This window comes from Melitaea cinxia, chromosome 24 (genome assembly GCF_905220565.1).
Source record: "Melitaea cinxia chromosome 24, ilMelCinx1.1, whole genome shotgun sequence".
NCBI classification, from domain to species: domain Eukaryota; kingdom Metazoa; phylum Arthropoda; class Insecta; order Lepidoptera; family Nymphalidae; genus Melitaea; species Melitaea cinxia.
The window spans coordinates 880943-899087 of NC_059417.1; the positions used below are offsets into that span (position 1 = coordinate 880943).

At 35.1% G+C, this 18145-nt stretch overlaps 1 protein-coding gene across 1 annotated transcript in view; it reads left to right on the forward strand.

Annotated features, from left to right (window-relative positions):
- Window positions 1–18145, forward strand: part of LOC123665602 (inactive dipeptidyl peptidase 10) — a 188366-nt gene that overhangs the window by 157298 nt on the left and 12923 nt on the right. The window contains exons 5-12 of the mRNA XM_045599882.1: window positions 1920–2083; window positions 5779–5996; window positions 10792–10894; window positions 11786–11907; window positions 13645–13898; window positions 14914–15064; window positions 15511–15654; window positions 16702–16842. Of these exons, the coding sequence (XP_045455838.1) occupies window positions 1920–2083; window positions 5779–5996; window positions 10792–10894; window positions 11786–11907; window positions 13645–13898; window positions 14914–15064; window positions 15511–15654; window positions 16702–16842 (1297 nt within the window). The remainder of the gene's footprint in view (window positions 1–1919; window positions 2084–5778; window positions 5997–10791; window positions 10895–11785; window positions 11908–13644; window positions 13899–14913; window positions 15065–15510; window positions 15655–16701; window positions 16843–18145) is intronic.

Sequence of the window (18145 nt, forward strand, 5' to 3'; positions counted from 1 at the left end):
TGTTCGCGGACGAAGTCGCGCGCAGAAGCTAGTATAATATAAGATAGGAGGATGGTGTTGTATTTATTACAGATACGATAAAGTATAGTTTTAAAAATATTTCTTTAATAAGAAAAACGACGCCTCCAAAACAGTCTTTTGGATGCTGCGCTGGGCTGATCCCCAAATAACACGCATTGTACTGCGCATACAGATATTTGCCATGGTCTGGGCGTTTGTGCTTGTGTATTGTGTATTTTATTGGACTCCCGACACAGAAGTAAATCCGTGGGGGCTGTTGAGTATGAAGCGTTACAAAAAAGACCCTAGTATAAGAGTAATGTATATTACAGGTGGTATATACATATATGTATATATATATATATATATATTATTTAGGGACGATGATATACAAGTAAATGTGGGTCCCATCATAACCTTGTTCTAATTATACAATCAATTGTAACTTATAAATGAATAATATTATGGCCTCATTAGTATTACAGGTGTACCAACAGTGTTAATCAAATCTTACGAAGGTTCTCCCTTAAGTAATGTAAATAATTGAAAGGGTCTTTGGTGCCTTCAGTTATTTTCTCTCAATTATATCTTTCTTCATTTTCAATTCAAATCAATCTTCAATTTTTCGTATTACGACGATATATCCCAATATGTATGGATTTTTTTTTTTGTATATTTTAAGTTGTACACAAAGTATTTTAGTGTGGTGGTGCGAGTGTCAGAACCGGTGGTGCAGGTTCGATGTTACTTAAAAATATTTTGTCTTTCCTTTATTTTAAACCGTTGGTTCCGCTTGATTGTATAATCAATAATAATACACCCGTAATAAATAACACTCAAAGTCCCCCACTAGGGTCTAGGAAACATATACAATACACAAGTAAACAGAACATAGCAAACATCTGTGTAGTTTATAACAATTTTGAAAAAAAAATCTGTGTTAAATATATTACAGAAATCTCCAGTACGTTAGACTCCATCCTCACAAATTTTTAATTTAATATTTCATACCTTAATAAAGGCCTTTGTATCGCTTGCGGTCTTCATAATGGGTACAAATGTCGACAACGAACGATAATGAAATAATTAAATTTGAATCCTTCTAAACCGACTTACAAAAAAGGAGGAGGTAACTCAATTCGATATATAGACAGGTATAATATATATATATATTATACCTCTACGCAATCTTATGCCTCATATTTGAGATCGCTCACACCCTAAGTATTCGATAACAAGTTAATAACGAAAAGATTGAGTGTGAAATATCAAAACTTACACTCATATGTTGATAGCTTTACGTTATATTTCAATATATATATTAAACATAAATAAGGACTGAAACCGCAGGCTTTAGATTTGAAGTGATTTGGTCACCACTGTAGTGACAGCGGTTAGTAATTGCTTTTCAAAGTAATATTCTATTCGATGTCGTGAACCGTAGAAGTCTAATGATTTAAACGTTTTTTCTTCAATTTATTGATAATTTGGAGAATAAAATAACACTTAAGAATCAAAAGTATAATAAACATAGACATATTAAAGGTATGCTGTGTTGACAGCGGGATTAAGATGGGCAACACGTTGATTTTACCAGTGTCCATAGGGACCATGAGACTACGGTAACCACCAGTTTATCAATTAATAGTATAAAAACAGACATAATTACTAATATAAAAAGATTTAACATAAATAATAAATGAAAATCAAAACTTACTCGACTCAAGTCAGCTTCAACACACTTGAAAACGTCATTTATCAAATTGAAATTATAGGTATTTTTTTTAGTAAATCGCTACCACCTATTTGGGATGTATATTCGGCAGAGAAACCGACAAAAATAACCACTCTTTAAACAATATGGTATCATGATACAATAAAAATATATACGCATTAATAGCAACAATTTTTCTCACCAGGAACAAAATCCCAATATCTCCGATAGAAGATGACAGATCGGCTCCGCTGCTGCAGTACGCCGAGTGGACGCCGACTGGTTCGGGTCTGGTCTACGTGTATGACAACGACATCTATTACAAGCCCAAGGTGCTGAAGGCTCTGGTCTGCAGGATCACAAGCAATGGTAAGATCAGAGAGAATAATTCAAGCGCGCACACACACACACACACACACAAATATACATACACTATTGCACACGCTTTGAAATAATAAAATGATCTCCTCGCAAAAATAATGTCATCTACCTTTTACCACAACATAAATTTAATGTGATATATTAAATTTTAATTGACACATCCACATCCCGAAATAATAATTTCATTAAAGGCATCGAAAATGAAAATCAGAGTGATTATACAGATGAGTTGGATGAGATAAAATTAAGTAAAATGACGGTAAAATTACGCTTCAGCCTGTAATATCCCACTACTGGGCATAGGCCTCTTTCCCATGTAGGGGAAGGATCAGAGCTTAATCCACCACGCTGCTCCAATGTGGGTTGGCGGATATATTCCCCACTATGAGTAACGAGCGCTATCAGGTGTAGATGATAACAACCGAGACCGACGGCTTAACGTGCTCTCCGAGGCACGGTGGGGAGACCCACAGGGACTGCACAAACACCCAGACCACGGCAAACACCTGTATGGCCAACACAAATGTTTGTCATGTGCGGGGATCGAACCCGCAACCGCCAGCGCAACAGGTACAATCCATAGCTGTGACCGTTGCGCCAACGCGGCGTCTAAACAGCGACGGTAAAATGTTTATTATCAAACGAAAAAAGAAATTGGTTGTCTGTAAAGTCGGTTTACGAACGATAGTTTAACGTGACAACGTCATAACAAAATATCTCCTCGGACGCATAGGCCAATCGAGTGGAAGAGAGATAGATGTGGTAAAGCGTACAATGCGCGTAACGGCACAATGAGTCATCCTTTTTCGTGTATGCAGCCGGGGTTCATAGATTAGTGTTAAGAAAAAATTCAAAAGGTGAAAAAAAAGAGAAAATCGTCAATGTAGTTAATCGAAAAACAGTCAACATTATGGATAACCCAAAAAGTAATTGTCAGATATCAAAATATTTAAGTGAGACTACACTATAAGCACCAAATTTCGAACAAAAGAATTATTCCAATCGATACACCCAGTAAAATTTAATTAGGTAACATTTAAAAAAAAAAAAAAAAACATTCGAATTTTGAACCTCCTTCTTTTTTTGAATGGCTAATGAAAATCGAAGTTTCATTGAAATCTAATGATTGAGACTTGAATTTTTGCCGGGAAATTAAAGCCCTTTAATTAATCTTTAGGGGAAAAAGTTTGTTAATTTTTTTAAGGAAAATTCATTAGAAAATGAAATATTCAGACCATTTTACGCTTGATTGGTCTTGAATCTTTTGATGCGTTTAAAAATAATTCGGTTACTTTGGTTTCGAAGAAGAAATCATTTTTGTAGGCCATACAGATGTTCGCCGTAGTCTGTGCCTTTCTGCTTGTGTATGCGTTTGTGCTTGTGTTGTGTATGTTTCGGGACCACCAATACAGGTAAAACTCCTATTGAAGGCCGTTGAGTATCAAACGTATAACGTATTTGCTTAATCTATATAAAAATGAATGTTCTTTTGTAAATTCCTTATTTTTGTTATTATTATTTTTTCTTGCTTGTTTCTTTTCTATTATGTTACATGTATTGTTTTTGGTTGTACAATAAAGTATATTTGTATTGTATTGTATTGAATGTTTGTCTGTATGTCATGATTTTCAGCAGTGTTGTGCATGAGCCCACAAAGGTTTTTGAATTGGTACGACCAAAAAAAAAATTTTAAAGTGTAGCAACGCTTGCTGGTTACAGCTAGTGAGTAATAAATATATGCTCGAACACCTGGCGTTTTAATTATACATATTGAAATAGCTACACAGTTATCAAGCGTCTGTTTGCATTTCGCTCCCGTGCCTCACAAAGGTAATCTTGCGTTAGATCCGGGTTACATAAAGAGCTATTCACACCGTACGACGCAGTTAATGCATTCACGGACTTGTATAAATAATGCCATTAATTAATAATTACATCAAACGCGTAGCGACTAGAGACGCTTTTAGGAGACGTCAAAAACAATGAACTCACATTTTTTGTTTATGAATGTTACCTCATAAATATTTACAGTGTACCGATTTTGGTGGTTATTTTACTATACAAAAGCTTGTTATGTGGCGAGAGCAAAAATAGTCTTTTTAAAACTAATTTATTTATTAACACTTTTAATAATAACTTTTAATATAAAGAAACTTAATCAATAGCAATAGTAACAACAATCAAAGAAACAGAGTACTGATATAGTTAGGAGTTGGAAATAGAATGCGTGATTGCGGGAGTCCTGGAGTATTTATGGGGCTTGGAATAGGACGGAATAGGATGGAATAGGAGGGGATAATTACTTACTAACCACTCTACATAAGAAATCCGCTCTCACATAATTAAGGGTTTAAAGTACATATAATATTAAAGTAAATAATAAATATTTTTCACAGTCTAATAGTGATTAACTGATTACATGCTAATAGAAGTAATTAGTAAATATTGCTTATCACTAACTAAAGACTAAAGGTTACAGAGACAATACATGATATGAGGGTAAGTAACATTAAAAGATTAGTTTATATTATACATTACATATTATAGCAATAGGTATAGGTAGCTTATATAACAAGCTGTTGCTTGTCATGTCCCTGACGAGTACTTTTTGGATTATCCCTAATCATGCGAAATTCATTGATATTTTTTTTCCACTTTGATTAAATTAAAATCATTTATTTTTAATTTGGTAACAAATACACATCTAACACAGTTCTACAATGGTGCGTTTACTGCCATTAGTAAATAGTGAATGAGCTATTAATGGTTTAAATAATAATAAGATCTTCGCTATCTCCACCGACTCTTTATTAAAAAATAATTATATAAAAAAAAACAACGTTCACATACCAAAATATACAATATAATCCCAAAACAACGTGCACGCAGTAAAATATAAAATAGAATTAATAAGTTGTAAAACAAAAATTATAAAGGATTCAAAATACAAATCCTTGACATCTATCAAAAAATATTTTTATAGATTAAATAAAAACAAGAAATGAGGTTTCATTATTATTTCGATATAAAAAGTCTATATATGTGGATACGCCACAGTGTAATGAGCTCATACACATTCATCTTTCTAAACATTGTATTACGACAATAAAAGTCCTTGAAAAGCTACGTAGCTGATTTTATCGGGATGCCAATTCTTACGTTTTCCGTGAAAATTGCGTACCTCGTACTTGCAAATAAATTGATGGAAATCGAGCCCTTTTTTGTAAAAGACTTTGTAAAGAATTTGTTATACCCACAGTTGGCTAACGAAATAGAATTTCAGTGGGTTCTTTCTAATTTTAAAACAGAATAAAAAGACACGTTAAAATATATATAGTTATATAGTTAGGTGTTATATAATATCAATTGTACTGTCTTACTAACAGTTAGAAGAAGTTTTTGATATGTACGTTTATTCATCGGGCTACGTCAAGCCGAAAACAATTACATACACACTAGCTAAGTAGCTAACCCAGCGATTTCAATGTCAATTCTTTGTTGTAATTAAAGTATGTGAGGGAGATGGCCAGAGCTCCTAGGCAGGTTTGGGGGTAGGGTCGGCAACGTGATTTGAAGCTTTTGGTATTGGAGGCGTCTATAGTCTACAGTAATCGCTTACTATCAGGTGGGCTGCACGCTTTTCGTATAAAAAATTACATTAATATAGAATAAAATAATTCCAGGTATCCCAGGAGTCATCTTTAACGGTGTCCCAGATTTCTTATACGAAACGGAAGTGCTAAGACTAGACCGAGCGCTTTGGTTCAGCCCTGACGGCCAGACTCTAATGTACGTGACATACAACGACTCCGAGGTTCAACAACACAAGTACCCGTGGTACGGGCTGGACCAGCAGGAACCGCCAGCTTATCCGACGATCAGAACATTGAGGTATCCCAAGGTATGTATTAACAACACACACATAGGGCAGCTTATCCAACGATCAGAACATTGAGGTATCCCAAGGTATGTATTAACAACATACATAGGGAAGTGTTTCTAAGGATTTCATAATAATGTCTGCTTTCTGTGACAGCCATCTGCCATCATACACTATTTTGTATAATAAATATCCAATTAATTTAATGCTACACCCAGCTTGAAAGCGGTGTCACTCCAAAATGCACTAATGGGCTAAACATTGATGAGAAAAAACTTAAGCGACCTTTCAGTCCTCAGTCAGATGAGTTTATGACTTATCGTTTACTTTCACCACGCTTCTAAGAGTAACTATTATGCTTGTTTTTGTGTCTTTTATACTCGTTAATGTAGTAAAGTATTTCATTTATTTTTTTATTTTTTTATTACTTCTTGCATACATATAATCAAACACTTTTACGTAGTAAAAAAAAGAAGAAAAAAAAAAACAACAGAACAGAAATAAAATTAAACAAAAAGTAGTTACAATGACAGCATGTAAAGGCGGTCTTATTGCTATAAGCAATCTCTTCCAGACAACCCCAGGTAAAAGGAGATACAAAGTGCGGGATTGTGCAAAAGTAGATAAATATAAATAGAATTATAAATACATAAAAAAATACATACATACACTTACAGAAGAATAAGATAAACATACAAAATATTAATGACTAGCATGCAGCCCCGGCTTTGCACGGGTATTTAACAATTTTTTTGAAAATATAATATAGCCTATGTCACCTGCGGATAGCGTATGTTCCCAATAGTGAAAAAAAATTTCAAATGGGTTCAGTAGTTTCGCAGTCTATTCAATGCAAACAAATAATCAATTCTTTCCTCTTTATAGCATTTATTTATCATTCAGGTGAAAACGGATAAAAAAAATGATTTTAGAACATTTACTTTGCCTAGCAATTTTTTCGAAATTCTATCTTCGTATTTTAGTCGGTATTGAGGTTAATTATTAATCCGCATTTATAGTAAGTAGGTTGGATAGGATTAGACTAAAACCATATTTATCAATTCAAGAGTAACCCCTAAGGAAAATATGTTTGTATTGTCTAATGATAAAAATAATGTAAACGTTGAATATAAAGACATCCTGTAGTATCTTATTAGTGTCAGCATTTCACTCGTACAAAGCCGGGGTGGGTCGCTAGTAGATAATAAGTTTCCTTTTAATGTCTGGGTTATCTGGAAGAAATGGCTAGTTAGCCATAAGTCCGCCCTTTGTACTTCACTGTGTACACGCGCTCATCGCTCTCCTGGACGCTGATCCGCACTGTGACCTGTTTGCTGATGGATGGAAGATGATTTTGTCGTAGTGCCTGAGGTACTGTGAAGTGAATGCGAGATGCGTGTGTCTTAAAATATAAGTGTATTTGAATTATTATTTTACTTCTTTTTAAAAATCATTTATACTTATAAACTGACATGTAATTTATTGTTTTATTGTTTTTTATTGTTTTTATTTTATTTCATTTTTTTATTTTTTATTTTTGTATTGTTTATATTTTTGTCTCATTTTGACTGAATCTTAATTCTACTATTATTATTTATTTTTTTTTTTTTTTGTTTATTCTTTGATTTGTTTTTATGCTTATTATTATGATCAATTAGTGTAACTTGTTATTTTGGTTTTTTTTTAAATGTTAATTAATGTGACTTATTTGAAATGTTAATTATTGTAAGTGGTAAATCCGTACTGATTAATTTTATGTAAATAAATAAATTAATTAATTAATTAAATCTGCAGGATAAACTTTAATTACATCCGTGGAAACAGGCCCTAAGCGCCTTTTGGCACGGCTTCCGAAACAATATGCGGCCAAATATTGTTTAGTCCGCCTATCTTGCTTAACTTTGTAGCTTAATTAAGCTACCGTTATACGTTAGCTAAGAGGTTTACTTAAGAGAAAAAAGTAATTAGCTTGCGTTATACGTATAAAGTTATTAAGTATTATAATTAAAATATACTGCATTATCATTATGGGTTCTTATATTGTTATGGGTACTTGTTGCACTGCATTATTATTATGGGTTTTAGGATCATGAATATATAGACTTCTATTTCGCTCGCGCGCTCACGCTTCAGCTTGTAATATCCCACTGCTGGCATAGGCTTGTTTCCCCATTTAGGAGAAGGATCAGAGCTTGCACGGCGGGTAGACCCACAAGGACTGCACAAACACCCAGACCACGGCCAACATCTGTATGGCCAATAAAAATGTTTGTCGTGTGCAGGGGATTGAACCCGCAACCGCCAGCGTAACAACCTCTAACCAGGGCTGTAACTGTTACGCCAACGCGTCGTTCTATTTATTTATTATTTATTTTTTATTTATCTAAACGTTTATTTAACACCAATACAAATGAAAACAATAAATGGAAATTAAGTAATTAAGTTGCATTTGTTGGAATAGGCCTTTTTAATGTTTACTAAGAAATTCCCAAATTTTATCCGCATTTATAATCTAATCTCACGTGATATTTTATAGCTTATATCATTCCTCACTAAGTACAGGTTGAGCAAACTCTTTGATTACGACTTATAGTCCGGTTAAAATAAATATTTCAAAATAAAAAGGAACTCCGACAGGGTTTTGCTAAAGACTCTGTGTGAACCAGTAGAAATACAGTGCCAAAGGTCCCCTAGGATCCCATTTGTGCTAAAAAAGTTATTAAAGCTCAAAGGTTAAAATTTTCGCTTTTTTTGGATATTTCTCGATAACTATAACTTTACGTTTCATTTCTAAGATATAGTGGTACTAAAGCTTGAAGGCGTTACATTCTTTTATTTATGGGACATTGTCTACATGAAAAGAATAAGAATTTGACAAGGAACCACCTTAATAATCTGCTCTCGAAATATTCTGAGAAAAACATCGCTGTAAAATATTTACCAAAAGTATATTTATGTCACCTAATTGTATCATACTTGTTTCTCAAATAAAAATGTCGTGTTTTTGTGTTCGAAACACGTGCATCGAATATGTTAAAGTGGATCTAGATAATGTATGAATCTTAAAAAAAGGTTTTTTTCTCCTTAGTTTGCTAATTTAAAGTGATTATTATTATTATGATTAAAGTGATTATTACTATTTACTATTTTTTTTTTTATTTGGCTGGGTCACAGCTTATATAATAACTATATCTTATACTGAATCGACAACTAAAAAGCTGCCTATACAATATACAATCGAATATGTAACACGTGAGATACACTATTATTACTTACTAGCGTGCCCGCGGCTTCGTCCGCGTGGAATTTAAAAAAAAAATATTGGTCAGCTCGCAGAGTTACAAAATAAAGATATTTCTAAAATAAAGGAAGCCAAAGTTACTCATTATTATATTTGCCAGTGAAAGTCCCGTCAAAATCGGTTCAGCTGTTTCAGAGATTAGCCGGGGCAAAAAGACAGACAACAATTGTAAAAAAAAATGTAATTTTGGTATATGTACAGTGTATACATCCATATGCATTTAGTAAGCGGTTATTTTAATATTACAAACAGACACTCCAATTTTATTTATTTATATAGATAACAAAAGCGTTAAGTTGCTGACCATATTTACTGACGATCGTGTGTCTATGTTATAAGATGTGTATTTATCTATCACTAGCGACCCGCCCCGGCTTCGCACTGGTGCAATGGTGATACTAAATATAAAATTTAAAATAAATATTTGCAATGTAAGCGCAAAAAAAGTGTGTTTATTTACGTCATCACATTAGAAACCTCTAAAACTATCAGTGTTCCTCTGGAATCGTTCTATTTACTAAAGAAAACTGCAACAAAATCCGTTGCATAGATTTAAATATAGGGAAATGACTTTGTTTATACCATGTAATGATTATTCCGAAAGAAAAAACGTAATTTAGCGGGATAAAAAGTATCCTATATCTTTCTGGTCTTTTGGTTCTAAGCTACCTACTTTTCAGCCAAATCGGTTCTGCCGTTCTTGAGTTATAAATAGTGTAACTAAAACGACTTTTATTTATTTAAACGAATTTTAATTATTATATGTATACTATCATCAAGTCCTATGTCCCCTGGATGGGGCAGAGGGCGTCCATAGTGCGCTGCGATCTCGCTCGTTCTTGGGCTATCATCTTCATCTCGGGCCAGGAAAGCCCGACATTCTTCATCTCCGCGGTGACGGAGCGACGCCACGTTTGCTTGGGGCGTCCACGTTTCCTTTTCCCTTAAGGAATCCATTCTAAGGCCTGTCTCGATATGTGAGAGGAATCCCTTCGGAGGGTGTGACCGATCCATACCCATTTACGCCGCTTCATCTGGTGGCCGATTAGGGTCTCTTTACAAAGTTTCATCAGGTGGTCGTTTGATATTTTGTCGTTTGTTATTTATTTATTATATGTATATCATTACAGCCTATACAGTCCACTACTGGACATAGGCCTCCACAAGTTTACGACAAAAATAGCGTGAACTCATGTGTTTTGCCCATAGTCACCACGCTGAGCAAGCGGGTTGGTGACCGCAGGGCTGACTTTGTCGCACCAAAAACGCTGCTGCCCGTCTTCGGCCTGTGTATTTCAAAGCCAGTAGTTGGATGGTTATCCCGCCATCGGTCGGCTTTTTAAGTTCCAAGGTGGTAGTGGAACTGTGTTATCCCTTAGTCGCCTCTTACGACACCCACGGGAAGAGAGGAGGAAGAGACACAATAATTTTATGTAATTTATTATATATTATATGTATATACATTATATTATTTCAATCTCAGATGATCATTCACAGATATAATTTTTTTCCCAGATGAACACAAATAACCCCGTAGCGACGATCTACGTCGTCAGCATCAAAACACCTAAGTTTCTATTTCCGCACGCGATACAGTTCAATCCTCCAGTTGACGACAGTAAGTATTTCACTAATTATTTACTTTACAAATAATAATACATTTCTAGCTTTAACTGCGGTAGGATACAGCAAAAAATATCCTGTTGTGGCGACATCTATCGCGCAACATACTAACTACGTAATTAGAGAAAACTGACGTATGCTACATCGCGCTATCAGAGTTTTCAAAGTGATTGAGTATATATACAAGAATCCGACAACAATCGTCGGGGCGGTAGCCCACCAGACACAACACCCGTCTGGTCGGAGGATCCTCCCTTTGCGATGGCGGACAAGAACTTCACAACCTATACCATCGTACCACTAAACTATTCAAAATCTGGAGCAGCCCGACTGGACTAGTCGAGGACGTTGCAGAAGATCACAGCTGAATAATAATACTGCTTCCAAACAGTGATGTGTGTTTCAAGCAGTGCAGTGAGTTAGGTGGCTAGAGCTCCTGGAAGAGGGTGTTCCAGGGTAGGGTCGATAACGCGCTTGCGATGTTTCTGCGTTACAAGCGTCTAAAAGCTACGGTAAACACTTACCATCAGGTGAGTCGTACGCTTATTTGCCGATGTAGTTGTAATATATATATATATATATATATATATATATATATATATATATATATATATATATATATATATATATATATATAAAATGTAAAAGTTATGTCTACATAATGTGTTCCACTCTTATTTTTACTATGCTAAAGTTGAGATTAAAATTCTTGATTCTTGATAAAGTCTTGTATTTCAGTAAGGATTTCGTTCCAGCATCTTTTTTTTTTGTTTAGGCTAAGTACAGATAATAACTCATATCTTAGCTATTTTGTAAATAGTCGATCTTCTATATCTATAGCGGTATGAGTTTTCTTTTACAATTGTATAATTAAATTGTCCTCCAGGTTGGTACGTGCGCTGGTCGAGTTGGATATCAGAACGGCAGATAGCTGTTCTGCTGCTTAATAGGCCGCAGAATGTTTCAATCATCAGCATTTGTAATGCGGTTCAATATAATTGTCAGGATGTAAGTAAAAGCTTTGTCTTTTTGTAATTTTTTCTTTATATTTCAGCCAATGATAAAATGGACAACTCGATGTACAGAAGATTAACCTGTAACTATTTACAGTCCAAGAAAAATTACTAATATAGTAAGTCACGAAAGTAAAAATTAGAAATGGAAATTGACCTTAAAGCTTCCTTATTTACTATATTAATGTTAAATTCTCAGAGAAAATATAATTTAGCTTTTGTGAACCTATTGTACGATTCGGAAACGGTTCAGCCACATCTCACTACTGGGCTGGGGAGTCTTTCACCGTGTACGAAAAGGATTAGGATATATTCTCTACTATGAGTAACTATCGCTATAAGGTATGATAGCAACCGGGACCGACATCTTAACGTACTCTCCGAGGTACGCTAGGAAGACCCACAAGGGCAGACATCCCAACCTGAAAGAAGTATTTGTAGAAGTACAAATATATGTCCTAAGTGGGAATCGAATCCGCAGATCGGTGTTTTAAAAGCCTACTCGCACAACTGCACCAGAGCGGTTATTACTTACTTACTTTAACGTAAGCCCCATTCAGACAAATTAATGCTAAAACATCAAGCATAAAATACGTCAGAACGAATAATATTAATAAAATTTAGAAAAACAAGACAAAATGAATAGACCCCCTTGTAGCTACGAAAATAAATCAAGCGCAGAGGCGAGGTCGCGGTTGCCTTGTTTTATTTTACACTCCACCGGCTACTTATTTCGCTTTTCTGATTATTATTTTTAGACCATCGATGATACGCTTCATTTATTATCAAATTTGTCAATATTTTATGCAAAATATTTCGCTCAGTACTAAACAGGTTACAATAAAGTATAAATATTACTGTTGGACAAAGGAATTTTTCTTATTTAACTTAAATAGAAGAAACGTTGGACTTCTCGAGCATTATCTACTGAAATTTTGAGGATAATGTATGTAACAATAATTTTGACATATTGGTAACTAAAGCTACATTTAACATCAAAGTTTAATTGCTACTTGGTACAGATACAAGATAAATTTTGATCTAAATTATTAATTTGTAGGTTCCAACCAACTCATTAAAGATACTGTACCACCAAATTATAACTATAAATAAGTCAACAAACGGCTTTAGAAATTAAATTTAAAATTCTTTTTCAAGATTATACATATATACAGAGAAAACTAGCTGACTCGGCAAACGTTGTCTTGCCGCTAAACGCTATTTAAAAATAGGAGTTGGAAATAGGGTTGTATTTTTCAACGCCAAATCATAATAAAATATAAATAAATAATATATCTAAAAAATAAAAAAATATTTAGGAGTGGACTGCCCTTAACATTTAGGGGGATGAAAAATAGATGTCGTTCAATTCTCAGACCTACCCAATATGCACACAAAATTTCATGAGAATCGGTCAAGCCGTTTCGGAAGAGTTTAACTACAAACACCGCGATACGAGAATTTTATATATTAGATAACAAAAGAACATAAAGCATTGATGTGTTTAGTAGCATTATATGTAATGCAAGACAGATATAAATTTTATGACAAAAGGCAGTTTAAAAAAAAGGGAAGCTGCGGAGCTTCTTACCAATTCTTTTCTGCAGAATCTACATTCTGAATCGATGGTATTTTCACTGACTAATAATTAATTTATTAAAAACAAATATAATTTTATTTCAAATGTACTATTGATTTTTTGACTATTATTTAATAAAAATAATATTTTCAGATTTATAGAGATGAAACAGATGGCACGCGCTGGTCTGGTCTTGGATCAGATCCAGTGGAGGAGGATTGTGGGTGGTGCGGAGGGGGTGCCCTCGTTGGAGGAAAGAGTGGTGTGTTTACCACCGCGCCCATTACAGACCAGGGAGGTATATGGAGGCATGCAGTCCACCTGACCCAGGATACCAGGACAACTATCACTCAAGGAAATTTCGAGATTACGCAGTTGGTTGGATGGGATGAAAGACGAAGATTTTTGTGAGTTAATTTTTTATTTATTAAACGTTATTGCCTGTTTTTAATGTTATATTTTACGTATTATTAATATTATATGCGTCAAAATCAAACCTGAAAAGTGGTTACTTTTGAATTGATTTAGATATATTTGAATAAGAAAAAAAAATAATAATAATAATACACTTTATTTTACACCAAAAACAGAAATAATACATATCAAAGAAAGAAAGAAAATATTGACAATATATTCATTAGGTACAAAGGGCGGCCTTATCGCTAAAAAGCGATCTCTTCCAGGCAACCTTAGGGCAAAGGAAATGGTCTAGCGTCAGCATAGGTGTACAAGTTACAAAAAAAATAGGCAAACTTATATATTTTTTACGACTTAGGGCGCGAAAAAGCACGCAGCCCACCTGATGGTAAGCAGTTACAGTAGCCTATAGGCGCATGCAACACCAAAAGCATCGCTAGCGCGTTGCCGTTCCTCCTCCAACCCTCCCCAGGAGCTCTGGTCACCTTACTCACCACAGGAACACAACACTACTTGAATGCAGTGATATTAACTGTGATCTTCTATAAGGTTGAGGTACTTTCACAGATGGGCTTATCCAGATTTTATGTTGTATGCTGTATATACCGATCCTGCTGTGCCCTAACTCAATAGAATGTTAAAGTACCATATCATCATCACCATCATTTCAGTCTAATGCAGTCCACTGCTGGACATAGGCCTCCACAAGTTCGCGCCAAAAATGGCATGAACTCATGTGTTTTGCCCATAGTCGCCACGCTGGAAAGACGCTGCTGCCCGTCTTCGGCCTATGTATTTCAAAGGCAGCTGTTGGATGGTTATCCCGCCATCGGTCGGCTTTTTAAGTTCCAAGGTGGTAGTGGAACTGTGTTATCCATTAGTCGCCTCTTACGACACCTACGGGAAGAGAGGGGGTGGTTATATTCTTACTGCCGTAACCACAGAGCGTAGTACAATGCAAGTACCATATAAACCAAATATATTTAAAAATATTGTTCCTTCTAGGTATGTAATCGGAACGGCACCAGACAAAGCTGGCGAGAGGCACGTGTACCGAGTGTCAGTCCCAGCGGACGGCTGGCCGCCGCCGCCGGTCTGCCTCACGTGCCCGGGGGCCGAGCTCGACACCACTGTCGAACCCAGTACTGAGGAAACGGTGAGTTTCAAGAAGCTATTGAATCAACTTTAACATTTTTTTTTCCTTTTTAAATTATACGCTTGCTTTTATTATTCCAATTTTTATGGAGTGTTGCCTTAGAAATATTTATTCTATTTCTTAATTTTTAAATTAATACGTCATTAATAGGGTTTCTCAAATATTGCCAAATAACTGATATATCTTTTTTATATTAAAAAAAACTTTATTTGTTTTAAACATTTTTTAATATCATATCAAAAATCGACCGTTCCAGCGGGGAGCGAACCTACATCTCCGATTGACCCAGTCGGTGCTCTAGCCAATTAATATATTGTTTTATTTATAGATTTGTGTTTTTTGTCACTTAAAGCAAATTTAAAAAAGGAAGTTTCTACTACAAGAGTAAACTCTAGGGGCAGTTGAGTGTAAGGTATTATATTATTATTTTTATTATTATTTTGAAGGTATATGACAATGTGACATCCTCACTACCCGCGTGGCCGACGTCAACGGTCCTGCCACATGTTGCTGATGAAAACGACTCTCTACCAACCGTCTGTTTGTACAATCGCGTTATGTTTAGTAAAAACTTCTCCTATTTCGTTCAGGTAAATTATTTAAATACTATTATGTACTATTTAAATAATATGTATTGGTTACGCGAATTACACTCGCTATAATAAAACAACTTTTTTGTATTTTATCGCGGTTTATTAAGTTTTTTAAATGCAAGACGCTTCGGATACAACAGCCTTGGTCACGGGAGGACGTCGCCATCGAGAAAATAATGTATAAGTAAAATATATATATATCGATAAAATCCGAAAAAGTTGTTTAATTAGAATGTGTAGTTACTTTCTAATATCTCTTCCTCTATTGAAGAGATCTCAAACTTAATAATCTAAATTTAAAATTTGATAAAACAAATTAATAATTTTTAACCGACTTTAGAACAGAAAAAAAAATTTTTTCTTATGCTCGGGGATAACTTCGTCGTTTATGGGCTGATTTTGGAAATTCATTTTTGTTGGAAAGGAAATTTCCTAAGTGTGGTACCATAATACGAAAACCAGGATCCAATGATGAGATCCCAGAGAAATCGAAGGAAACTCGAAAACCCGCGTAACTTTTTACTGGGTGTACCGATTTTGATGATTTTTAAATGTAATCGAAGAATCAAAAAAATTTAATGAATCGTCGAGATCTGACTACAACTTTTGAAGTAATCTTTGATAACGCGTATTTACTTGACTATTCATTCGTCTACCTAAGTTGTATTACTTGTCGATGTAATTGAAGTCGGTTTTTTTCGTGTGCCAGCAAACATAATTATATTATTTTTTATCAAAGATTTTTTTCTCGAATTTTCACTTTTATTGCGGAAAATCCCATAGAATCAGGTGTTCAAACGTTAAAACTGAAACGTGAATCCGCTGATATTTCGGTGCCAATGCAAATGCTCGTTACATAACGATGGCTCCTAAGTATACTGAGTCAACTAACAACTTTTGATAATTTCATTTTTTAAGATATTAATAACATTTACTTCATTTCCTATCTACCTATGTAACAAAAAAATAAAGGTATTAAATGTAGAGTTGACTCAGTATACTTAGGAGCCATCGATAAGTACTCAATGGCCGGCGCGGTCGCAGGAGTGCCTGGGCCCCGCGCCGCCCGCCACGTTCGTGCGCGCGGCGGCGGGCGGGCGGCGCGCCGTGCTGTGGGACGGCGCGCCGCTGCGGGCCAAGTTCGCCGCGCTCGCCGCGCCGCAGGCCAAAGTCTTCCGGGTCGAGGTACGCGCGCCACTCAATACTTCACTTCACTCACTCACTTTAAATAATACACCTCTGCTGTTGGAACTGTTTTATTGAAATTAAATTCGACCTATATATATTACATAAACATTTTTGAATATCATATCAAAAATTGAAAAATAAAAATCATCATATCAAAAATTTCGCTCGAGCGGGTACATCGTTCCATAGCTTAATTGGCTAGAGCGCCGACACGGTCAGTCGGAGACGCGGGTTCGAATCCCGCTGGAGCGGTCAATTTTTGATATGATATTCAAAAATGTTTAGAATTCCTAATGTGTGGGTAACATAAAAATAAAATCGTACATACTATATATTACATTTTAAAGAAAACGTTTGCGTGATCTAATTGCATTGTAGTGACATCTATTGACGTCAAAATGAAACTAGCTTATGACTGTAACTTAATTATGTTTAGTGACATCTATTGACATATTTAGGAACTTTAATATTTAAATCAATTTGTCACCCATCAAGGATGGGATCCTCAATTATAAAATTTAACACTATTTTAATAATTTATTGATAAAATTTAATGTGAGAACTAGCTACTTAAATCTGTATTAAACAGCCGGCAAGCGTGAGATTAGCTTCTTTTTCATAACATACACACGCCTCTGTTCCTGCTGTAAACAACTTAACGTTTGTGTTGTAGGTAACAGCTGGCTGATGTAATTACATTTTCATATATAAATAAATAGATATATCAAACCCAGACTAGAGATGGGAATCAAAGTCACAAACGAAGCAGAAAGCATGGTCACTGCAAACTGCGCCAACAGGCTAGTCAGTCAGTAGTCAGTCAGTCAGTCAGTCGTAGTAGTAGTCAATTATATATTTAAGGGATCGCCAACAGGTGATATATAAAAAAATCATAACAATATACAGATAACACTCTCACGCTGTACTACGGAAAGCAGTATTATTAAAGTTTTATGAGTAAAGCAATATTACTTACTTACATTTACCTGTGATATTTTTAAGGTTGAAATACTTACCCCAGTTACTCTGCTCTAGATTATAAATATGAAAGACACTAAAAACTTCTTATTTATTCTAAAATCACACTCACACTTCGCGCCAAAACGGCGTGAACTCATGTGCTTTGCCCATAGTCACCACGCTGGGCTGCTGTCCATCTTCGACCTGTGTATTTCAAAGCCAGCAGTTGGGTGGTTATCCCGCCATCGATCGGCCTTTAAGTTCCTAGGTGGTAGTGGAACTGTGTTATCCCTTAACCACCAACACCCACAGGATAGAGGGTAGCTATATATTGTTTTAA